General features: G+C 49.8%; 10 protein-coding genes across 11 annotated transcripts; 6 read left to right on the plus strand and 4 right to left on the minus strand.

Annotated features, from left to right (window-relative positions):
* Positions 1–36: 36 nt before the first annotated feature.
* On the plus strand, positions 37–1,627 carry TrAFT101_002083 (uncharacterized protein). 2 transcript variants are annotated; one of them, XM_024907833.2, is made up of 4 exons: positions 103–712; positions 766–885; positions 949–1,044; positions 1,124–1,627. In XM_024907833.2, the coding sequence occupies exons 1-4, from the start codon at positions 220–222 to the stop codon at positions 1,381–1,383; spliced, it is 969 nt and encodes a 322-aa protein (XP_024763201.1). In that variant the 5' UTR covers positions 103–219; the 3' UTR covers positions 1,384–1,627. The 2 variants fall into 2 exon arrangements, with proteins under 2 accessions (XP_065982606.1, XP_024763201.1); XM_066126503.1 differs by having other exon boundaries at positions 37–712; positions 949–1,627.
* A 252-nt stretch (positions 1,628–1,879) lies between these two features.
* Positions 1,880–4,191, plus strand: TrAFT101_002084 (uncharacterized protein). Its single transcript, XM_024902416.2, has 4 exons — positions 1,880–2,611; positions 2,673–2,786; positions 2,846–3,405; positions 3,470–4,191. Exons 1-4 carry the CDS (start codon positions 2,170–2,172, stop codon positions 4,004–4,006), a joined length of 1,653 nt encoding a protein of 550 aa, XP_024763202.2. The 5' UTR covers positions 1,880–2,169; the 3' UTR covers positions 4,007–4,191.
* Positions 4,133–5,801, minus strand: TrAFT101_002085 (putative secondary metabolism biosynthetic enzyme). Its single transcript, XM_024905084.2, has 3 exons — positions 5,284–5,801; positions 4,816–5,177; positions 4,133–4,738 (listed from the first exon to the last, which is right to left on the minus strand). Exons 1-3 carry the CDS (start codon positions 5,588–5,590, stop codon positions 4,208–4,210), a joined length of 1,200 nt encoding a protein of 399 aa, XP_024763203.1. The 5' UTR covers positions 5,591–5,801; the 3' UTR covers positions 4,133–4,207.
* A 2,793-nt stretch (positions 5,802–8,594) lies between these two features.
* TrAFT101_002086 (putative secondary metabolism biosynthetic enzyme) lies at positions 8,595–9,881 on the plus strand. The gene is made up of 2 exons (XM_024899733.2): positions 8,595–9,109; positions 9,176–9,881. The coding sequence occupies exons 1-2, from the start codon at positions 8,823–8,825 to the stop codon at positions 9,762–9,764; spliced, it is 876 nt and encodes a 291-aa protein (XP_024763204.2). The 5' UTR covers positions 8,595–8,822; the 3' UTR covers positions 9,765–9,881.
* Positions 9,882–10,611: 730 nt separating this feature from the next.
* On the minus strand, positions 10,612–11,889 carry TrAFT101_002087 (uncharacterized protein). The gene is made up of 2 exons (XM_024901811.2): positions 11,048–11,889; positions 10,612–10,985 (listed from the first exon to the last, which is right to left on the minus strand). The coding sequence occupies exons 1-2, from the start codon at positions 11,831–11,833 to the stop codon at positions 10,707–10,709; spliced, it is 1,065 nt and encodes a 354-aa protein (XP_024763205.1). The 5' UTR covers positions 11,834–11,889; the 3' UTR covers positions 10,612–10,706.
* A 2,038-nt stretch (positions 11,890–13,927) lies between these two features.
* TrAFT101_002088 (putative NRPS-like protein biosynthetic cluster) lies at positions 13,928–16,737 on the plus strand (the record flags this gene model as incomplete). Its single annotated transcript, XM_024910938.2, has 5 exons — positions 13,928–14,162; positions 14,222–14,274; positions 14,345–14,767; positions 14,832–15,473; positions 15,544–16,737. 5 exons carry the CDS (start codon positions 13,928–13,930, stop codon positions 16,735–16,737), a joined length of 2,547 nt encoding a protein of 848 aa, XP_024763206.2.
* A 92-nt stretch (positions 16,738–16,829) lies between these two features.
* TrAFT101_002089 (uncharacterized protein) lies at positions 16,830–17,750 on the plus strand (the record flags this gene model as incomplete). The annotated part of the gene is made up of 1 exon (XM_066126504.1): positions 16,830–17,750. One exon carries the CDS (start codon positions 16,830–16,832, stop codon positions 17,748–17,750), a length of 921 nt encoding a protein of 306 aa, XP_065982607.1.
* A 444-nt stretch (positions 17,751–18,194) lies between these two features.
* Positions 18,195–19,378, plus strand: TrAFT101_002090 (putative secondary metabolism biosynthetic enzyme). Its single transcript, XM_024907834.2, has one exon. The coding sequence runs from the start codon at positions 18,366–18,368 to the stop codon at positions 19,275–19,277; it is 912 nt and encodes a 303-aa protein (XP_024763207.1). The 5' UTR covers positions 18,195–18,365; the 3' UTR covers positions 19,278–19,378.
* Positions 19,379–20,775: 1,397 nt separating this feature from the next.
* On the minus strand, positions 20,776–21,123 carry TrAFT101_002091 (uncharacterized protein; the record flags this gene model as incomplete). Its single annotated transcript, XM_066126505.1, has 1 exon — positions 20,776–21,123. One exon carries the CDS (start codon positions 21,121–21,123, stop codon positions 20,776–20,778), a length of 348 nt encoding a protein of 115 aa, XP_065982608.1.
* Positions 21,124–21,215: 92 nt separating this feature from the next.
* Positions 21,216–22,430, minus strand: TrAFT101_002092 (uncharacterized protein; the record flags this gene model as incomplete). The annotated part of the gene is made up of 2 exons (XM_024899546.1): positions 21,216–21,587; positions 21,681–22,430. 2 exons carry the CDS (start codon positions 22,428–22,430, stop codon positions 21,216–21,218), a joined length of 1,122 nt encoding a protein of 373 aa, XP_024763209.1.
* Positions 22,431–22,486: the final 56 nt, after the last annotated feature.

Consider the following 22,486-nt stretch of genomic DNA (forward strand, 5'->3'; position numbering starts at 1 on the left):
GAACTTCAGCTAGGTATGTTTGGTGGCTGTCAGCCGCAGGTACGTGTAAGAGACAAGTACATGAAGTTACTGGGCATATATCAATTCTGCACGAGCTGCTTCTGACGTGCCTTTACGTTGCTCTAAGCATCTCTCCCCCATTCCTCTCCGTTCTCCTTCACCTCACCAAAGTAACAATCTTGAGCATTGTATTGCGTGTATTCAGCTCCAAACTCCAAGATGACTTCTATTGCCCCCATCATTGATATCTCTGGCTACCTTGCAGGCGACAAGAGCCAAATCCCCAAAATCACCTCAGAGATTGACCGTGCCTTTCGCACATCTGGCTTCTTCCAGCTTGTCGGCCATGGCATCCCTCAGTCCCAGATTGACGGCATGATCAAGCAGACAGCCGAATTCTTTGCCCTGCCTGACGAGACCAAGAGAAAGATTCACGGCAAGATGCGAGGCTACCAGTCTCCCGAGCTCCGAGAATCACTCTCGTCATTGGCTAAAGAGGGCTTCTTCATGGGCCGCCACATGCCCGGCAGAAACCGACCCATTGTGGAAGGCAACCTCTGGCTAAAGGAGGAAGATGCTCCTGGATTTAGACAAACAATGGAAGAGTATTTTGCTGCCATGGAGAACCTGGCTGTTATCTTGCTGCGACTCATTGCGCTGGGCCTGGGATTGGAGGAGACATACTTTGACGATTTCGCCAAGCAGCCAGAAGGTGTGCAGATTGGTCTCTCTGATTTAGCATACTCAGCTCACATGTGTCTTTAGGTGCTGTTCTATGTCGGTTCCATCGATACCACCCCACTCTGCCCGAAGAAGGCGACGACGTGGTAGGCCTAGAGGCCCATGCAGATACATCTGCTGTCACCATTCTGTACCAGGACGGCAGTAAGTGTCTTGTTGCTGGAATGCTTTGAAGCTCGTGTGGCTAGTCAGCTAATCATTTTGTAGTTGGTGGACTGCAGGTCAAGAACGAGAAGACTGGCCAATTCGAGACTATTGAGCCCATCCCCGATGCTTTCGTCATCAACCTGGGCAACATGTTTGGTAAGAGTTTCGCCCGCGTTGCACTGAGCTGAGACACAGTGTGTCTGCTTGCAGGACATGAACTAATCAGCCTTGGCAGCTCGCTGGACCAACGACACATACCTCGCCGCCGAGCACCGAGTCCTTCTGCCCACAGACAAGTTCCGCTACAGTGCGGCGTACTTCATGGCCGGCTGGCTGGACCAGGTCATCGAGTGTCTCCCGCAGGTGCTCAAGGCCGGAGAGGCTCCCAAGTACGAGACGTGCACGGTGGAGCAGCTGGTGACCAACTTCAGAAAGGAGATTTACGACATCCACACGCCGGGCGCCACGGCGTACGTTACCGTTGAGGAGTCGTGAGGCAGGGGTGAAAAATGCAATGCTTCCTTTATGTGTCCAGGAGCATTCAATGTTCTCATGTTTCTTTTCCGTTTGCTACTTGTTATTATGCCCTGTAGACAGCGTGTGTCTCTCATCATTCATTGATTACTTTTTACTTGACGTGCCTAGCTACCTGGTAGACAAGGAATAAGGCCTTGCCAGTCTCCATACTGCGTGACAACCCCCGCTATGTGGTTGCGAACGGCGGGGGTGGAGACAATTGAACGCATGTAGACATCAAAATATACTACAGTCCATACAGTCCATGCAACCTGCGCTGGAGTTTCAGGGCAACGCGCGCTGAACCCGTCTGCTGGAAATCGCGCCCCGCCCGCAGCCCGCGCGTCCAGGCCCCGGCCAGACCCTTTGCTGGGCTGTGCAGTTTCATCCAGTCGCCATTGATCCCTATTGACCTGCTCGCCTCCTGCGGTCAGCATGCGCCGCCTCCACGTGTGAACCATGCGGCTTGCTGACACAGAATTTGCTCACACGTTGGGAGGGAGGAAGTATTTGGCCGGCCGTCCCTACTGCGGCTCGGCACCCTCAGCTCGCCGGCGCTTCCCTTTTCCTCCTCCTCGTGCTCTTTAATTGCTCTTTTAATTGCTCTCCTTTGAAGTGCCGTGTCAAATCAGCACGTCGTCGACGCTCGGCGACCGCTAAAACTTGCCAAAGCCACGTTTACTGTGGGCTGTCCGCCACCGGCTGCTGGTTAGCCACCCACCATCTCATCTCATCTGCAGACGGCGCCCTCAAGCTAAAGCAACCATGCGGGCCGCCTCGGAGCGAGCCTTCAAAGGCCAGCCCGACATTGAGCTCGACAGCAGAAGCAGCAGCATTCGCAAGCGGTCGCTGGATCGCGATGGCGGCGCCGCCCACGACTCGGATAGCGATGGAGAGGGAGATGAGGACCTGCCCCTGTACGAGGGCGATCCGTTGGCATCGCCGGCGGCAGTGCCCAAGGCGGCGTCGGTGTCGGCGCGATACGTCGTCATCATGTGCTCGCTGTTCATCTTCATGGTCGAGCTGAGCATGTATGTCACGGATCCGGCGCTGCAGATGATCATGGAGGATGTGGCCTGCCACGACCACTACCCGGACCACAAGATTGGTGATTTCTCGGGCGAGGACACCCGCTGCAAGAATGCCGACGTCCAGGGGACCTTGGCCATGTCCAGATCGTGGATGATGTGGGCGGCAATGTTCGTGCGTGAGTCTCAATTCGCTTCTATAATCAAACTCTCCGGCTGCGTCGACTGACTTGCGCGTAGCTCTTCTTGTGCAGATCCCCTACGGCATCGTCGCCGACAACTATGGCCGCCGCCTGGTCCTGTTCCTGGGCCTCTTGGGCAACCTGCTCGGGTCGTGCTGGACCGTGATTGTCTGTAAGTTTGGAAATACTCGTTTCCTCTTCAAGTTGCAGCGTCTGATTGTGGCTCTGCAGTGCTCAACCCCACAGTATTTTCCATATGGTATCTTGTCCTAAGCGCTGTTCCAAACTTGATTGGAGGCGGCGGCTCCGTCATCATCGCCATGGTTTGGACCATTCTCACAGACGCCATCGCGCCAGAGAAAAGAACCACTCTCTTCTATCAGATGCACGCCATGATGCTTATCCTGAGCACAATCTTCCGTCCCATTGCTGGTTGGATGCTGAGCATCAACCCCTGGCTATCCATGTGGACGGGTCTTGGTTCTCTCGCTATAAGCACCGCCCTGACCCTCCTCATCCCCGAGACTCTGCATCTCACTCAGAGCTCCAATGGACAGCATGCACACGGCCATGCGCCGCATTTCCCTCCGCTCGGACCCAAACAGAGCGTCATTCGGACGGCATGGGAGACGGCAAGAAAGGATGCTTCGCGCGTCTGGCAACTGCTTCACAACTCCAAGAACCTCTACCCTCTTATTCTTGGCTTGGCTTTCTACACCCCCATTCACACTGGATTTGAAATGAACATGCTTCAGTATGTGACAGCGAGATTTGAGTGGGACTGGTCCAAGGTGAGCCCCCCCCCCCTTAACCTAATTTTATCAGTGAGTGTCAGACCCTAATCATTGGTCGCAGGCAACGTACTTTATGACCATCCCCAAGATCACTTCAGTCATCGTGCTGCTTGTCGTCTTGCCCGCCATCACCTGGGTCATCAACAGGCGCATGCATCTTGACATTTTGACAAGGGACCTTTACTTTGCTCGTGGGTCTATCATCTGCGTCGTAATAGGCAACGCGCTCACAGTAGTCTCGGCAACACCCTGGCTGCTGGCCATCTCTCTAATCGCTCTTGGCTTCGGCAACGGCCTGCTGCCGCAAGTTCGGGCTATACTCGCCTCACAAGTGGAGGCACATGCCCTGGCAACGGTCAACACGGCAATTGCATCTGTAGAAACAATGGTTGGCCTGATCGGCACGCCCGCACTAGGTTGGCTGCTAAGCAAAGGAATCGCGCTTGGCGGGTTTTGGATGGGATTGCCCTATTTGGCGACCACATGCTGTGCCATTGCCAGCGCCGTCGCCATCTTCATGTTTAAATTTCTTCCACAGAGTGCCAAGTCTGATGAAGAGGCGCTTTACGATGCACTGAGAACTGAGGAGGACATGTAGACGCATATGCCTCTAATGGAGGAGGTAGCCAACATAATTGCAATGTGATCCCATTCGTGAATTCGCACTTTACATGTAACTACTTGGTACGCACAGCAAACTGTGATGTAAGACGTAAATGTATTTGTCTATTTTAACTATTTAAAGGAAACTATATCTAATACTATTAAAATCACAGATCCACGTCATCAACACCATTTTTTACAACGCCCACTGCTTCAACCACAGCTTCATCCATTCTGGTCCCACTGGATCCAGAGACGCCAGAGTCTCACTCTGGCGCTTTGACAACTCTGTCGCAAGAGTTGGCATGACACCCTGGCCGTCTTCCACGCCGCCAAGAGACTCAAAGTAATCTAGTAGCTTAAGGCCGGTGTTCGCCTCTGGATCTTCATTGCCCTCCGCTGAAGAACGCAGCGCGCTGACCCATTCCGCCCACGGCACAATCTTGTCTGATGGGATGTGCAGTGCGTCTGCGACTGTGGGGACTAAGTCTGCCCAAGGGATGGAGTGAGGGTTGGTTGCGTGATAAACGGTGGCGTGGCTCTTGTATTCTGACTGTTTGTTTACGCCGTTGACTGACTTGCCGCTTGGCAACTCTTCTGGCTTCTGGATGATACCTGCAAGTTCCAGGATGACATCGGCGAGGATGTCGACTGGGATCCAGGAGATGCTGTCCAGAGCTCCGAGGTCCGACGGGAGGAAACCAATGCGCTTTGAAGAGGCAATCATCTACAGATACATATAATATTAGCCCATCTTGATGCTTTTTTTCTCTCTCTCCAAGACCATGGGGAAGTTAAACTTACGGTTGGAACCCATTCCTGCTTGTTCCACACGCCGCCTTCCTTCTCCACCGGCCCTGAGACTTGTCCCACGCGGCAGATGGCGGCGTTGCCCTCACCAGTCGACCTGACCTCATCTTCGATAATCAGCTCGCTGATGAGCTTTGATGCGTTGTAGCCGTTGAGATCTGGCGACAGGACATCGCAGGGGCGCTCTGGAACAGGCTTGGAGGACGAGAGATGGCTGACGCTGCCGGTAGTTGAGAGGAACAATAGCTGGGCTTTCTTGGGGCTGGCGTGGGAAAAGTCCAGCAGACGCCTCACGCCTTGGATGTGTGGTTCGAAAGTTGAGAGGTCCCAGTTGAAGTTGACTGGCCATTGAGAGTCTGTAACACAAGCAGATTAGCCACCAATTGTAACAACCTTTTTTTTTTTCTTTTTTTGTGTGTGTGTGCCCCCTTCAACTCAATGAGGTGTATGTTAAAAACTTACGAATAATATGTGTCGTCCTCTCAAGCATCTCATCATACTTTATTGGGTTCAGGCCAAGATCCGGCTGCGACAGGTCTGCGCGCAGAAACTCGATTCTCGGCTCGATCCAGTCCGTGTCCAGACCCCGCGAGCCGCTGGCCTTTGTCTGAGCGGCCTCGCCATCTTCGGCGCGGTTGAGGCAGTAGATCTTGCGGACGTGCCACTGGTCTAGAAGGGCATCGAGCAGGTATGAGCCGATGGAGCCTGTGCTGCCGGTGAGGATGACGGTTGCGTATTCTCCGCCGAGAGGGTCTCTGAAGTCTTCCATTATGAGATTGTGTCTTTGTGTATGTGTTACTTATTTTGTGTAAAGTTTTGGTGTTTCACCAGTGTCTTTTGAGAGAAGAATAGTAAAATTGTGTGACAAAAGCTTAGGAAGTGGTGCTGAGAGAGTGGTTGCAGAGAGAGACAACTGCGTTGATTCAGACACGTTGGATACCTAGTAAGTATGCTAAGAGGACCCTGAACGCGTGAAATGTCGAATTTACTCTAGATAATTACGCAAAAGTTCTCAACAAGGCATGCTAAGCCGGCTGTGCCTGCGCCCACTAGTGCCTATCATCAAGAAGGGCCCATGTGTCTGCGTCAGACGTAAGACTCGCCCATAACCCCCCCTTGTGAGAGTCCATCTTATTCTAGAATACATAATCACCACATAATCAGATTATAGAGTGGTTATAGTGGTAAGGAGGTGTGTTGGGGCAGGTTCGCACAGGGTCGAGGCTGACATGTGTCTATCTTGTCTGACGCTATATGCACGAGGGCGAAAAAAAAAAAATAGTATTTCCAGGCTAGAGGCGAATATATTGTAGCGTCATGTGCAGAATCTTCCGCAGATAGTGATCTATTTTTCGGGGAATTTGTAAATTATTTGCCGTGTGCGATTACAGAGCCGAAGCTGTTGGTTGTTGGTTGGCGCGGCTCTAGCCCGCGTGGCATTGGCAAACCATGGCGGCTTCTTGCGTCAGCCCGCCCGCGATGTGCTGCCAAGTTACCGAGAGTCTAGTTGAGACAGACGATGGCTCTAGTTGGTCTGGGCAACTTCCAGGGTGGGCAAAGTGGCTGGCTGGATGATATTACATGTACCCAATGACTGGAGACAATACAGCTAAGCCCTCACAACTAGTTGCAGTCATGTGAAGAAGGGATTGAGTTGCCGGCTGCAGAGTCTTCCGTAAATGCGCGTGGGCGGGGCGTTGGAAACCTCCAAAGGGGGTGGATGTCGACTATCACGTTCTAATAATAACGGGCAATAATATTCCTCCAACAGGAGCGAGGAGCTGACATGATTGCGTCCAAGATGATATAGAAAGTGGATATCTCCTAGGCTGCGGGCGAATGGGCAGTGTCTCATTCGCAATTGTGGTCCAGTGATGAAGCTGAGACTGAGATAGGATCGAGGCTTACAGGGAGGTGGAAAACATTATACGAAAGGGGCAATAGAATCCTTGCACCAGAAATGGCAATGGCACCCGGTTGAGAGCAACAATTGAATAATAATGATAAAGTAATAATAATAATAGTAATGGTAATAATAATAACGTCTAGGCAGGATCTGAGTCTGACATGTAGGGATGTATGAATCTAAGATTATGCAGGAGCAGAGATAGTGCCAGACTACAGTTGAAAAGAGCTTAATGGTTATTCACAGTGACAGTCTAAGACATGCGATGCCTAGGCCAAAGTGGTGGTTGCAGGGATGCCAGAGGCCTGAAGCAGTTAAACAGGGGGCAGCCCAGGGTAGCGCCGAATAAACTTGACAACCCCCGCCCCCACAGCTAGGGCTGACGTTGAGGTAACCTTCGGCTGTGCCAGTGCTACCCTTTAGTTCCCACTTCTAGTGGCTGGCGATCGCTGTTCTAGTTCTGTGGGCTAGGATGGATGTAACGTCTAGAAACACAAATCGTGCACGCGCGGCCGAGGTTGTATGTAGTAGCTTTTCCGTGATTTTTCGCTCAAAGGTACCTATTGTTTGCACTTGGTTTGCTGAAAGCCTGCTTGTATTATGACTCATTCAAACAACGCTGGGCTTTTCTTTCGTTCTTGTTCCAGTAGATTAAAGGTACCTTTCTCTCTGTTGATAAATAGGAAATAAAATTATTACTTTTTTGTTTTATTTACTAGTTGAAAAAAATTACTAATATTTTAGTATTATTATTATTATTATTATTATTATTATTATAATTATTATTATTATTATAATTATTATTATTTTAATATTATTTTATTACTTTATTATTAAATATATATATATATTAGCTTATACTATATTTAATACACCAATAAGAACTTAGAAAAGAATAATATCCAAGATGTCATTAACTGCATAAATAATATATTCGTATAGTTATATTATTACAATACCACTATATTATACCCTTTCTGCAGATCAATCCATTTCTAATAGCACAGGCTGTCCTTATCAGTTTCACTTCGCACACCCCCCACCCCTTCATATGCCTCGTCCTTCCAAATCCATCTTTTCACGCAGCATTCCCCACGGTCACGTTCACCTGAATGCCGCGCTCAGCTTGCAGCATTACGCCTCGTTTGCCGCACAAAAAAAAAACTCAAGAAAAAAAAATTCATGGTGCCGATCTGACGCACGGAAACGAAAATACCATCGGCTTGGGCTCAGGTCCGTATGGGAGTGCTGGCATGGGCTGCCCCAGAAGCGCAAGCAGGCAAGTACGACGGCGCACATGCTTGTTTCTGGCACAGCCGCCGATTGGACGGCACAGGCAGCTAAGAGAGACCCACCCAGGCGGTGAGTGAGCACATTTTACCGGGGTTCTGGATCTCTGATTAGCCACCCCTTCCGGGCGTTAGCCTCATGGCTGGGGCGGGCTCGGTGTCTGTCATTTGCAGCCACGTTATATGCAGTTACCGATAGGCTATTGGGTATTCAATATAGTAATAGGTAAGCGATATAAAGGTAGAAGATTATTTTAACTACAAAGGGAATCGTTATTGGTTTAGTAGCTGTAATAATATTACTATTCTTGTAGTTTTTTTTTGGGGGGGAAACTACCATTATAGCACAAAATAATACAATTATATTCCCTGTTGCAGAAAAACATACATACAACGCATGCAAGGGTATACTCCTTTCAGCCTGGCAAAACCGGGTCAGCGAGCACTTTTACCAAGCTAACAAAATACAGCATGTGCTTGTGGGCGTGTGCATATAAGCATATGCAAGTTTTGTTTGATGAATGAACCATCCACCACTGCAATCCTCCTCATGGCACCTCAGCCGCTTGGGGGCGATTCCTGTGCCGCTGCTGCTGCCTATCAGATATTCCAGATCCCGCACACGTCTATTGTCTAGTCTCTGTTTCGAAAACGCGGCTTACGACCGAGCCCGGGGGCGTCACTAGCAACTAGCAGATACTTAACCTCTTTTGATGCCGTCGCAAGTTTTTTTTTCTCTATAGCAACGCCTTGCAAGCACTTCCTAACCCAATTTCCAGTCTACTGTATCTTCCCGCCTTTGCATCATGTCCCGCCACTCTTTCCTCATTACCGGAGCTTCATCCGGCCTCGGTCTCGAGATTGCCCTCGAGGCCCTCAAGCAAGGCCACGTGGTCGCTGCTGGTGCTCGCAATCCCGCCGAGGCCGCCAAGCAGCATCCTCAAGTGCAGGAATTAGGGGGCAAATGGGTCGAGCTTGATGTAACCCGCGCCGACACCAAGGAGTCGGTAGCCAGGATAGTCAAGGACGCCGGGGTTGATGTGTTGATCAACTGTGCCGGATACGGCATTCTCGGCAGTCTTGAAAACACAGAGTACGTTGCGTCTCGTATTTCTGTCCATCCTTACTAAATACCCGTCTTACTGATCGTCTATGCTAGTGAGGACGAGTTCATTGCTCAGGTAGATACCAATGCCTTTGGCACCATGCGCTGCATCAAGGGAGCATTGCCACACTTCCGCTCCCTTGCGGAAAACGGCGGAGCCACTATTGTCAATATAGGCAGCCTCGTCTGCTACGGACACTTTCCTGCATGCTCTGCTTACGGCGCCTCCAAGGCAGCTGTCGAGGCCCTAAGCGAGACCTTGGCCCTCGAGGTTGGTCCAGCAAAGGTTCGCGTGGTCCTGATTGATCTAGGCATCTTTAGAACCCGGTTCCTGCATGCAGCCGTCAAGCCAAAGAGCGGCCTAGACGAGGCATACGTCGGCGGGTCCGTCGATAGCACCGTCTCATTCCTGGACGGCATTGCTGGTAAGCAGCCTGGAGACCCAGCCCTTGCCGCTAAGAGAATTGTTGAAACCATCGACGGCACTGGCATGGCCAAGGATCTTGCAGCCCAGGGCTATGGCAAGCTTTTGAGGGTGCCCTTGGGAAGCGATGCCTTTGATGCTCTCAAGGGCAAGGAGGCTAGCTTGGCTGAGATCCGGGCGCTAGAGACACTGGCACGAAGCACAGACTTTGCCAACTAGAATATGTATCCGTACATAGAGACAATTCAGTTACCGTTGCCTTGTTATTGTACATAGTAAATGAGACCTAGTAGTCGTGGTGTTATAATCGACTTTATGCGAGACTGTATCTTCCGCCGTGTGGTATCTAGTCTGTGCTGTTTCATTCATGTCGCCAAGATGAACATCCCCAATGTTACAGTTGCATTGAATCGTCGTATATCTTGCTTACCAAGTTCTTGGTTACAGAACTTCCAAATGGAAACAAGATGCTTACCTGACTTGGCAGAACCAATCGAACCACTCTCCAAAATGAGACGCTGCAGTGAAACGCTGCAAAGGAACACCTTGTAAAACTCGGTAGGGGTATCTCCATATTTCGTTTCACAATCATGTCAATGCTTTGCGCCACGTCGTACCATACTGAGAGCAATGAAACAAACGTAATACTATCTTGAGAAAAACACTACAATGGCACCATTCTAGATATATCAATATCAGGCTATCTAATAAACGAGCTGGTTATTATATGTGGACATCTACTATCAGGTTGAAGAAGGAATACAGCATAAACTTATCTGCCATGTCCTTGGTATGCCACGTAAACTTTGGAATATACCCAAAATTAATTGTAAGACGAATTTCCTTTTTTAATAAAACGGTTGTGATCATCACAGCTTAACTTGTGAAGGTTGCGGCATAGGACATAAGCCTTTCAGATAAATTCACCCTAGATTAGACCACTCTCTGAGGCGAAACGCTTAAGAGTAATTTCGTAGCCCATCCTGTACCTGTATTCTAGCACAATACTTCACAAAGACAGAGCGTCTAATTAATTAATAAAAAAAAATCATAAAATTCGATTATTGCATTCTATATACTCCGTATGCCTATGCCTTGTCGCGAGCGCTTCTAGTCTAAACGACATCACTTTTTTGTAAAAAAATAAACAAGAAAAACACACTAGTTGCTAGCCTCCTCCTTCACCTCAGTCTTCTGCCTGAAATAGCTGGGGCGACCATCCTCCTCGACTATCTCCATGGTGGGGTCGTTCTTGTAGTATCCCATGGGGGCGCTCTCCCACTCGCCGTCGGCCATCAGCGCGACTGAGCAGTGCCAAGGGGTTGTGAAGCCGGTCTTGGAGTTGAGGAGAGCCATGGACAGCTTGTGCTCACCAGTAGACTGGTGGATGGAGAGACGCAGGTGGTCGGGGAAGGCGTTCTTGACGGCACCAGCAAAGGCCTGTGAAGAGATTCTTGGTCAGTAACTATAAAAACTTTTTATGAGAAGTGGTGAAAACGTACATATCCTCGCAGCAACATCTCCTTGGCAAGGAACTTGACGCTCCTCTTGTATCCATTGCTGGTTCTTCCAGCTTGCAGAGGGAAAATGTATTGCAAATCAGACTCGAGGAATCTGCAGTATCCGCGGTAGGTCATGAGAGTATCGGGCTTCTCCGCAATCTCGCTATCAATGTCGTGGTCCTCCTTGCCATACTTGTTCAAAAGGACGCGTCGGAAGTTGGTGGCATTGGCCACATACTTGATCTCATCCAGCTGATCTGGGAGAGGGAAGTCGACCAGATCCTTGATGCGAGAGAAGTCGATTTGAGTGAAGCCCTTCTGGAGGACCATGGCGCGGAGAGCCTCGCCGTAAGCCCAGGTGTGTCGGTCAGGAATGCTCAGCAGGTCATTGTATACGAGACCATCAGAGATGATGGTCAGCTTGGCACCAGGGGCGTAGATCTTGCCAATACGAACACACATGGTGTTGAGGCGCTCGACGGCAATCTCCTCTGCCTTGTCAGGCAAAACGCCCAGGACCTTGTACTGCTTGTTGGCAGACTTGAAGGGGAAGGCAGGCAGGCACATCAGTACTTGCTTCTTGGCCATGACGAACTGATCAATGACAGAAAGGAACTTGGGGATACCAGCTCCGAGTCTGTCCATGCTGTCGTCGAATTTGTTAAGGGCATACTCGAAGATGATGGCCAAGATCTGTCTGGAGATCTCAGTGGCTTCCTGAGTAGCCTGGGCGAGCTCAGTGCTCTCCAGGGAAGTGAAGGCAGGAACTGAGGTAAGAGTCTCCATTGTGTAAAGATAGAAGTTGCTATGAAAGGGTATCCAAGAAGGGAAAGAAATGAAGTGCTTGAGAAAGCTATGGATTAGAGAGTAGTTGTTGTTGGATTTTCGAGAGATTTTGAAGCAACTTTATAGACAGATGATCACCGGCATTGATCAGTGTATACGATGTACATGTAGTCATCGCTATACAGGCAATTGCTGGGGTCTCGATAGGGGCTTAGACAAAGAGGTAACATGTATTGAAGCTCCATCCCAAACTAGTTTCTCACGAGACAAGAAAAAAATGATGGCATTTTTTTCTTTCCTTTGCATTCGGTACATGTTTGATATTTATTACTCAAAATAGACTGGACTGATTTTATTTATATACCCATTTACAATTATTTACTATGTACAAAGTGGATTTTGATACAGCTTTTTCTCACAGGACTTCTTGCCTCCGTTACAACCACCCTGGTGTACATGGCGTGTATATAACCTCCAGTACTTTTTATACCTCCCACCTTGGCGCGCGCGCTAGAATTGCGCTAGGCCCGATCCTTCGGACCGCTACCCCATAGTGGCTATGACCCTAGAACGCGCTAAGCCCTTTGACTAGCCTCACCTTTTCCGTCAGCTCAGCTTTGCCCTCGGATGGTAAGAGCCATTTTTTCCAGCAAAGCGGAGTTACTTATAAATAAGAATCCTAGCAATTAACTAAACAAGGGAAAAAGCCAAGAGAGACAGAATCACATGTGTATGCACACGTCCCTCGCTTCGACACAACAGTCATTTGGAGACTTACAATGGCACAACTTCCAGCGCTGTGCATGGCAGACACAAGGTGATTCTACTTCATCATTCCCAGAATCAACAGGGAGTATTATATTAATTCACTTCACAAAAATTATGCGTCCTTACAAAGCCTTACGAACTAGACAAAAAACCACAAGGGTAAGAAAACAAGTGCGATTAAGCTAAAGCGTGAAGTAAGAGAAAAGTGGAACTAACAGGGGCGAGGTAGAGAGAATTATTACATAAGAGCAAGGATTCAATAATCCCGTATTATGAAACAAAGGGGTGGAGGGGGATGAAGAGAGCTAAAAGATGTTCAGTAGTTAGTTTACTTGATCTTTCCCACAGGCATCTAGCAGCAGTAACTAGGTAGTGTAGGATCATTAGCCTCGTGAAGCGAGAGGAAAGCAGCAACCCAACAATACAGCATATATGCCACACAAATCTTCAAGTTTCATTATTTTTTATATAGATATTTTTATACTATGGTGCTGTGTATAGTATATATATAATGGGTATCATAACCTGAAGGTCTTTGGTATAAGCAGGGAAAATAGATACTCAGAAAAAACTATATGTAAACTGGTAAATTGTTATAAAAATATAGAAAAATAACCAACCATATCAAATTAAACAAAATAAATATTACATAAAATAATTTTCTATATATTTTAAAGGGTTAGCTTATATGTATATATAACCTAGAACCAACAGTTTGTTTACACTCCTCACTGTCCCTCCCCCTCCTACATGGACTAATATAAATGTCTATTTTAAACACACACCTAGGGTTGCAACATGATATTGTAATACTGTAATATTTTATATTAATATTCCTTGTTAATCAGACTTATCTTTTCTTGTGCAAGTAGGAACCACGGAGATTTAGTCAAACGCCTATGGAAAAATGGAGATTAGTATTCATTACCGCTAGTATTAGCGTTCGTGACTATGCCCCAACCCTGCACCTGCATCATCCGCCTCCCTCTGATGTAAGACGGTAACTCCCAGGACGCTTCTAGGCTTCATAACATCCTACAAGGCTGGCTGAACAACCCACATCCATATAGGGTGTCGTGCATGGGGGCAGGATCTCGTTGATTCACTGAGCACAGCCATGGGATTAGAGCTGACAAGTCCAACGCTCAATTCATAGCCCCCCCACCAGTCCTAGGACCGACTCTCTCGGTCCCGCTGTTTTCGATGACGAAAGTACTTATTAGATGCATATGTAGGCTTTAGTCTTTTGACAGCCACTGTTGTTTTCCTTCGCCTTTTGAGATAGAGCCGTTGCACGTTGCAATTCTCTTGTCAAAGGCTGTCAATATGGCTTCCTCAGAAAACTACGGGAAGCGGCTCATTCCGCAGATCTTGGATAATGTAGCTGCTACTGATCCAGATCGCATCGTATACTCTATAGCAAAGTCCGCAGACATCTCTCAAGGTCTGAAACACATCACTGCAAAGCAGTTTGCTGAAGCTGTGGACAAGACGGCTTGGTGGCTGCAGTCAAAAGTGGGAAAAAGCACAACGCTTGAGGCTCTTGGTTATATCGGACCTCGTAAGTTTTTCTCACGAAACTTTGTTCAGGACTGAATCTTAGACTGACTATGTGTGTAGATGATATTCGACATGTTTTGTTGACATATGCCAGCGCCAAGGCCGGCTACAAGGTGAGCTCAAACAACAGCATCAAAATTGGAAGTTTGTCACAGCTAACGCGAGTTTCTCCGACTTCAATAGCCCCTCTTTCTCTCTGCAAAGAACAGTACAGAAGGTGCTCTCGCTGTTCTCAAAGCCACAGACTGCAACATATGGGTGCAGCCCACAGAGCAGCCATTTGGCCCTCTTGTCAAAGAATTCCTCAGCCAGCGTGCCATGAGAATCCTGCATCTTCCTGGGACTGATGAGCTCTTGGATGCAGCAGGCACAGAACACTATGCCTACAACAAGACTTTTGAAGAGGCCGCGTACGACCCATTCTGTGTCCTACACACGTCTGGCTCAACAGGTTTGCCAAAGCCCATCGCTTGGACTCATGCTCTCATCGGTACCATGGACGCCGTGCGATTGTTGCCGCCTGTCGAGGGCGACCAGGGACTGGCTCCCTGGACGAATGACTGGAAGAAGGGAGATCGAATCTACTCATCGTTTCCCATGAGCCATGTACGTTCAAACAGCTTTTCATATCCTTTGAAAACATTATCACTAATCAAGATTTCACTTCTAGGGCGCAGGAATCATTATGGACATATTGATGCCATCGCTTTTTGATTTGCAGTGCATTCTGGGACCCGCTGGGGTTATTCCCAACATGAATCTGTTGGAATCTCTGGCGGACCATGCTAAAATTGACATCTGGAGTCTTGTTCCGTCTCTTACAGATGAACTGGGTGAGACCTCAGACGTCTTGGCCAAGTTTAGCTCTTCGAAATTCATCTGCGCATCTGGAGGACCTGTTAGTCCGACCAGCGCTGCCAAGGTTAACAAGGTGATTCGTGTGCTCAACCTTACAGGCACAACCGAAGGTCTCTTCATTGGCAACCTTGTCGTAGACAGGGAAGACTGGTTTCACTTCTCCTTCCACCCATACTCTGGCTTCGAGTTCAAGGAGATCGAGCCCGGTGTATACGAGCACTGGGTGCGCCGCAATGAGCATTGGGATCTGTTCCAGGGCATCTTCCACACTTTCCCTGATAAGGATGAAATCAACCTGAAGGACTTGTATGTCAAGCACCCTACGAAGCCCGACCACTGGGCCTACAAGGGAAGGAGTGATGATATTGTCGTTTTGAGCAATGGATACAAAATCTCCCCGCTAGACACGGAAGCCTTTGTCACCACGCACACCGCCATCGAAGGTGCCCTCATCGTAAGTCTTATAACACCGCTGCTTGATATGAGCAAACCAAATATCGGCTTTGTGACTAACCGTTCTCCAGGTCGGAACAGGAAAGAACCAGGCTGCTTTGCTCATTGAGTTGAAAGACCGCTCGGCAGCGAGTGACGAGCTCTATGATAGCATCTGGGAAACTGTAAAGAAGGCAAATGCCATGTCTCTACACAAGGATCAGCTTCATAGAGAGTACATCATGTTTGCTGAAGCGGACAAACCATTCATCCGTACTGACAAGGGAACAATCAAGCGACGAGCAACGCTGGAACTGTACGCCGACTACATTGACCGGTTTTACGAGTCGCGGTCAGAGGAGGTGGATGCCGAGGCTTCCAACATCCAAGTTGACACAACGTCAATCGAATCCATCACAGCTGCGGTGCGAGAAATCTTTGTCTCGCTGTCATCGGCATTCAAGGGCATCCCAGACGACGCAGACTTCTTCCATCTGGGATTGGATTCTCTTGTCGCCTACCGGGCTGTACGCTCCGTCCAGGCTGCTATGGGCTTGAAGGATCGACTTGCTCCTAGGCATCTGTACGCTTATCCCACCATTGCTCAATTCTCTGCCTGCCTGAAAGACCTTGCCAGCCAGACACTTGCAGGCGGCTCAAACTCCAAATCTGCTGAAAAGTTGAACAAGATGAAGGAGCTTTTGAGCAAGTACAAATCGCCGCAGGCGCTCAAGATGAACGGCGTTGATCTGTTAAATCCCGGTCTATACATAAAGCTCAACATGTACATCCCACTCCGGCCCGGAGTGAGCTTTGATCAAGCCTTCTCAAGACTGCAGCAGGGTTTCGCCCGTTTGATTAGTCTTTTACCAGTGCTCGACACCAAGATGGTAAAGTGCTCAGAGCGAGAACCTGGCTACAAAAAGGGACAGCTAAGGTTGGAGTATCCAGAGCAACCATTCGCCAATGGTCACACCAACGGACACACCAACGGCCATACCAATGGCCATACCAATGGCCACACCAATGGCTACACTAACGGTCATACCAATGGACACAGCTCATCTCCAAGACAGTTAAAGTACAACGACCTGTCAAAAGTGCTTCCCTCTTTCCAAGATTTGCGCAAGGACGGATTTCTTGCCTCCGCAGTCAAGGCCGATCAGCTCTTGGATGCCCCATGGTTCGCCACGCTCCCCTCAGACATTGTGGTTGCGCAGGCCAACTTTGTAGAGGGCGGCTGTCTTTTGACCTTGGAACGTTGCATCCCGCAATGGATGGAGTAGGCATGGTGACTCTTCTCTTGGCCTGGGCAGAATGCTGCAGGTATGTGGAGGGAGACAAGTCGGCGGACTGCAACTGGCTGGACGCCGACAGCATGAACCACAGTCTGCCGCGAACCCTGTGGGAAGAGAGACGGCGTGACCAGCCGGCTCGAGAGGTCGATCCTGCCACGTGGGATTATCTCGGGTTCGAACCAACTGGAGAGCTCAGCAAGGGAGTGAGCGGTTTGAAAGTCCAGAGTTTCAAGCCAGTGCCTGCTGGCTTCCCTGGCCCTGGAAAGCAACCGCGTGACTTGAATAGCAGCATGTTCTCCGTCTCACCCGAGAGCCTGGAGCAGCTTAGAAAAGACGTTGCTGCCGATCCAGAGATGAAGGGAATCAACCTTACCGACAGTGATATCCTACATGCTCTATACTGGCGAGCCATGATCAGGGCACGGCACCGCGCTGCAAAGGAGTGCCATGGCGAAATCATCGGCCCTGAAGACGAGTCCACTTTGGAGCTAGTTGTAGATGCCCGGCCCTATTTCAATCCTCTGCTGCCATCATCGTACATGGGCAATATGCTCGTTGTCACGCGATCTTCCTTGCCTGTGGATGAGCTCTGCTCGCCCAAGACGAGTATCGGCCGCATCTCCTTGCTTATCCGCGAGGCAGCCTCGGGAGTGAACCCGTCAGTCGTCAACGACGCCTTTGGCTTGTTGGAGGGAGTTCCGGACTACACTGACTTGCGGTACGCATTCATGCGCCTCGACGGACTCGACGCCATGATAACCAACATGATGCTGTTCCCAGCCAACGACGTGGCATTTGGCGGTGAGTTCTTTGAAGCCGGCGGACAGGCAGAGGCGGTGCGAATTGTACATGACGGCTTCAACACGGGATTCAGAATGTGCGTCATCCTGCCTTATCGCAAGGACGGTGGCATTGAGTTCCTGTTTGGCACGTTCCCTGAGGAACTGGAGAGACTGAAGGAGGACGAGGAGTTTATGAAGTATGCCAAGTATATGGGATAAAACAAGGACGGATATTTGAGGTAAATTAATTGGCGTAATCGATCTAGGACAGAAAATAGAAATCTAATTAGTACTTTGAGTTTTGCTTTTGCTTGTGGAATGTTCCGTGATCCAGTCACTGCATGTACCCAACAGACTGGACTCGGCGATATCAAGCTGAGAGTTTGTCGGGAAACACGTGCAGCATCTTATATCACATTGAAGGTTGGCGCAGATGCGCTGTAAGTTGGCTATCGCGCACCGAAGAAGCTGCCAGCAGCGCGACCTCTGCTGAATGCTACAAGGGACTGGAGCGTATACCTCTTGAGTCATTGCAATTCGCTTATACATAGGTAGTAATTCGATTTAGCATACATCCACATGTGGCTTTATACGTGCTATTGCATTTATTTTGAAAAGGATTAGACAGGTAGGTGGATGAAACTCAAGATGTATATCGCTACATAAAGTCTCCCCTCCATTTTTGGCTGAATCTGATCTGCACATACCCACCCCATCTACATGCGACCCCCGCAAATCAACTACAGTACAACAAAACCATCACATCCCTCTGGACATTCATGCCTAGGTACATGTACATATAGTCTATGAAAAAGCAAATAGAAATACTCCATCATGGCCAGCAACAGCTCCCACGCCAATGACCGCAGCAACCTCACCAAGCGCATCCTCCCGGAAATGGCCCTCGCGCCAGGCCGCAACGCCGACTTGGAAGCCCGCGTCGACTCTCTCCACCCCGCGGCCCGAGACTCGGCCGCCGGCCGCTTCAGCATCGCCGGCAACGCCATCGTGACGGGCGGAACCGGCGCCATTGGCACGGTCGTGTCGAGGGCAATGCTCCAGCATGGCCTGTCCGGGCTGATGCTGTTTGACCTCAACATTGGCGCATCGCGGGACGTCGTACAGTCGCTGCGGCGGGAGTTCCCCGCGGCCAAGATCACGGCGCAAGAGGTTGATGTCACAGACGAGGGAGCCGTTGCTGCAGCTATTGCGGAGACGGTTCAGTTGTTAGGCTCGGTAGACATGTTGGTATGTCTTGCTGGCATCGTCGGGTGTGCCCACGCATTAGACATGCCCATCAGCCAGTGGCGCAAGGTGCTCGATGTCAACACCACGGGGGCTTTCATCTGCGCTCAAGCCGCAGCACGGCAAATGGTCGCTCAGGGGAACGGCGGGCGAATCATCTTCACGGCATCTATATCGGCGCACAGAGTGAATTTCCCACAGCCGCAGGTCGCGTATAACGTGAGCAAGGGGGCGCTGCTGATGCTCAAGAATTCGCTGGCGGCGGAGTGGGCGAGGTACGGCATCACGGTCAACAGCATCAGCCCTGGGTACATGGATACGGTGCTAAATGAGGGTGAAGGGCTGGCGGCAGCGAGGAAGATTTGGAATGAGAGAAATCCGTCTGGCAGGATGGGCTTGCCGGAGGAGTTGGCTGGGGTGGTGGTGATGATGCTGAGCAGGGCCGGGACTTATATGAATGGGGCAGACGTTGTTGTGGACGGAGGAGGACATGTATTTTAACGATGCAGTTTGACGCAAATTGCTAGATTCTTTATCATGAAGAGGCGAATATACCTAGTTTAGTAGTTTCAAACATGGAGAATGTATACATATTTATCGAGTACAAGTCAATTCAAGCTTTTTACACCGGATGGTACATGTAATTAGGCACCTGTATGTACCCAGCATCGCCTTCGAGAAATCTAAATTCATACAAAGCGTGGAAAATACAGGATCCAACATCGCTGATCATATCAAACTACCTATTCACCGAGCAAATTACCCTTTCTAGCCTTTTTACCTGCATATCCTCACTAGAAATTATTGTCCTTGTCCACCACTCCTGTGGTCTAGCAGACGGCGGCGAACACGTGGGGTCCTCCACGCCTCCAACAGGCTAATAGCAAGATCGCCTCTCTTTCTTTGCCAATGCCAAATGAGACTTGCCGCATGGGAAACGGCGCGCCTGTTTTGGCTTTGTCTGGATAAATCCGATTTATGCACGCAGGGTCTCTCCGCTGGGCGAAAATGCAGCTCATTCCCCAGGCGCTTAATGTCGTGCGTTAGCGAGGCAGCCTCTCTCTCTCTAGTCTGCATGTCTCGCTGTTTCGGCTTCACCCTCATGATACATGTACTTACTCCTCAGAAATTCAACTCGTCGAATATATGTTTACAGATGCAAATATTCCATCAAATTAACTTGATACTCGGATATCAAAACGACCATCAACCTATCTATCTATCTATCCATACATACCTTCACTCATCACGCAATCGAGATAAGGCTGTGCGAGGCGACCTCCACCATTCACCGAACCACACCCCACGTGGGCCTCACAAAGTATCTCCGACAATCCATTCCACCCATCCGCCCATGAGCGGTTTATTCATCTCGCCAGCATGCCAATGCAGATTATTAGCACAGCACAGCAACGAGTGAGGTGCAAGAAAGAGAAAATGTGCAAAATTAGGCGTGTCTCGCTCTCGCAGGCGCTTATCTTTGTGTCGCGAGAAATCGGACCTTGGCGGCCAGCATCTGCTTGATTGACGAGCGCTGGTTGGCTCGGGCGCTCAGAATTATACTTTTGGGTTGCAAGACATCTGTTGATAAACTGGGGAGGCAATTTATTAATCTCGATAGCAACGGCGGCATGGCTGACGGTGGCGGCTATTCATATAAACATAAACAACACCCACCAGGCATCTCTTTCATGCTGCCGCCCGATCGAGAGCGCTCATGTCCATGCTATTGAATTGAACTCCCTTCTCTCCCTTCGCCAACATTCTCCTCGTCAGCGTCCCTTCCGTACCTCTGACATCAATAATAATGGACAAAGTCACGCTCCTCACGGCATCCCGGCTCGAGCCCACAGTTGCTCTTCGGCCCCACTCAGCTCTGATCGTCGGCCTTGGCAGGGTGTTTGCTCTTTCGCTTCAATTACATCATCGTTTTCTAAACGTTTCCTTACTTATATGCCTGCAATCTTACTTCATTTCCTACGCTCTTCTCGCAGCAACCTCATATGCCTGCAAACATATCCTCTTCTATGCCTTTATCGCCTCCGCATTCGTTCTCAAGCACGCATTCGCCATGTCCACCAAAGCCATTTCCGACATCTGGGACTCCAGAAGCGTGCAGAAAATCCGCGCCAGGATCTTTTACGAATTTGCCGTCTTCATCTTGGGCTGCGGAAACGCCATGTTTCTCATCATCTTCTGGCCCGGCTGGCTTCTTCTCGGCGGTGCCTGTTTCGCCGCATGGCAGTTGGCTGGCTGATTGATTAAATGGCCCTTGCTTCTGTCTGGAATATCCAATCAAGGGAAAAAAAAAAAACAGCAATCGACAAACAAGATCCCAACTCTCCATATCTCAACCAGCAAGCGACAAGCCTTATACTAAGCCGAACATTGGTCGCTCAACTTATTGCTTCTGTGATTCATATTCCACATACAATCTCTTCATTTTGAGAAGAAAAATGTGTTTCCACCGGTATCCTTGCGGATCTGCGACGAATAATCCACCTCGGGGTCAAATTCTTGCCACGTGCTGGCCGGATATATGTGCTTGTGTCGCTCATACCACCTACGATCCACCACCTTTGTCAAAGTCGGGTCTTCGCCGAAACCTTCCAACGTGGAGATATCTGGCTGTCGCGCCCTAGCAGCTGCCGCCTTGGCCGCCGCCGTCATCAGGACGCCGGATGAGGGGTCGGGGTCTGTATCCGTTGAAGCTGAAGCTTTCGCAATCGGTGCTTCGGCGCTGTAATCGAAGAGGCGAAGACCTCGAGGACCGGTGCTCTTGTTGACGACGAAGTAATAAAAGTCATAATGCTAGCAACAGAATTAGCATCTCCATATACATATACATAGAGAGAGAGCGAGAGAGAATAGAATAATAGATGAATAGATGATATAGAAACTTACATGAGGAATAATAACCGTCCCTCGCACCAGCATCAAATCGTCCACCCCAACTCTTGCCCAAGCTCTTTGTGCATTTGCCTGCTCTCCAACACCAAGCTCCGCGCCAACCTTGCGGCTCTTGTCCAAAAACACCCATATAAAATCGCCCTTTTTCATGCGGACGGTCCCGCCAGGGATGTTGGCACCATCGTAGAACACAAACGGTATCGCAATCTCGGTCTCCTTGATAGCTTCCTGCAATGCGACAAACTCGCGCCGCAGAGCGTCTCGCTCTGTAGCCTCTTTGAGAAGCGCCGCCTTGGTCACTGCTTTGGGAGCCGGCCCAACGGCAGCATTTGCCTTAAGCTTGGCCTTCTTCTTCTCGCTTAGGGGACCGTCTTTGTCGCTCGGCGTTTCAGAGGCGGCGCCGCTCGCATTCTCGGTGTCGTCTTCCTCGTCGTCGCCGAAAGAGAGAAGCTTCTTGCCAGGGTTCTGCTTGCTCTTCTTCTTCAGCTTCTTCTTCAGCGGCCCGGGGCCAGCGCTGCTGGCGGATTCACTGCCAGCGTTGTCAGGAGTGCCTGTCAGCGAGCGGTCCGGTTTTGACGTGCCTGAGAGCGCAGCCTCGCGGGCTTCGCGCTCCTGTTGCTCGAGGACTTCGGCGCGACGCTTGCGGAAGTCTGAAAGGGCGACGAGGCCGACGGTGTGCGTTGAGAGTCGCTCGTTTGTGGTTTTGTTTTGCGCTGTGAAGCGCGAGGCTTGTTGATCCGACATGGTGCCGAATGTCGACGCCGAGATCCAGCGGTGATATTGATGATGGAAGGATAAAA

Source organism: Trichoderma asperellum, chromosome 1 (assembly GCF_020647865.1).
Source record: "Trichoderma asperellum chromosome 1, complete sequence".
NCBI classification, from domain to species: Eukaryota; Fungi; Ascomycota; class Sordariomycetes; order Hypocreales; family Hypocreaceae; genus Trichoderma; species Trichoderma asperellum.

Coding starts and splice junctions, on each gene's coding strand:
- TrAFT101_002090 (XM_024907834.2), top strand. CDS start 18,366: ATGGCCAGCAACAGCTCCCACGCCAATGACCGCAGCAACCTCACCAAG.
- TrAFT101_002085 (XM_024905084.2), bottom strand. CDS start 5,590: ATGGAAGACTTCAGAGACCCTCTCGGCGGAGAATACGCAACCGTCATC. Junction 5,178..5,283: donor GAGGACGACACATATTATTC/GTAAGTTTTTAA, acceptor CTTGTGTTACAG/ACTCTCAATGGCCAGTCAAC. Junction 4,739..4,815: donor AGCAGGAATGGGTTCCAACC/GTAAGTTTAACT, acceptor ATGTATCTGTAG/ATGATTGCCTCTTCAAAGCG.
- TrAFT101_002087 (XM_024901811.2), bottom strand. CDS start 11,833: ATGGAGACTCTTACCTCAGTTCCTGCCTTCACTTCCCTGGAGAGCACT. Junction 10,986..11,047: donor AGATGTTGCTGCGAGGATAT/GTACGTTTTCAC, acceptor ATCTCTTCACAG/GCCTTTGCTGGTGCCGTCAA.
- TrAFT101_002083 (XM_024907833.2), top strand. CDS start 220: ATGACTTCTATTGCCCCCATCATTGATATCTCTGGCTACCTTGCAGGC. Junction 713..765: donor TTTCGCCAAGCAGCCAGAAG/GTGTGCAGATTG, acceptor ATGTGTCTTTAG/GTGCTGTTCTATGTCGGTTC. Junction 886..948: donor CATTCTGTACCAGGACGGCA/GTAAGTGTCTTG, acceptor ATCATTTTGTAG/TTGGTGGACTGCAGGTCAAG.
- TrAFT101_002084 (XM_024902416.2), top strand. CDS start 2,170: ATGCGGGCCGCCTCGGAGCGAGCCTTCAAAGGCCAGCCCGACATTGAG. Junction 2,787..2,845: donor GTGCTGGACCGTGATTGTCT/GTAAGTTTGGAA, acceptor GTGGCTCTGCAG/TGCTCAACCCCACAGTATTT. Junction 3,406..3,469: donor TTGAGTGGGACTGGTCCAAG/GTGAGCCCCCCC, acceptor CATTGGTCGCAG/GCAACGTACTTTATGACCAT.
- TrAFT101_002086 (XM_024899733.2), top strand. CDS start 8,823: ATGTCCCGCCACTCTTTCCTCATTACCGGAGCTTCATCCGGCCTCGGT. Junction 9,110..9,175: donor GGCAGTCTTGAAAACACAGA/GTACGTTGCGTC, acceptor CGTCTATGCTAG/TGAGGACGAGTTCATTGCTC.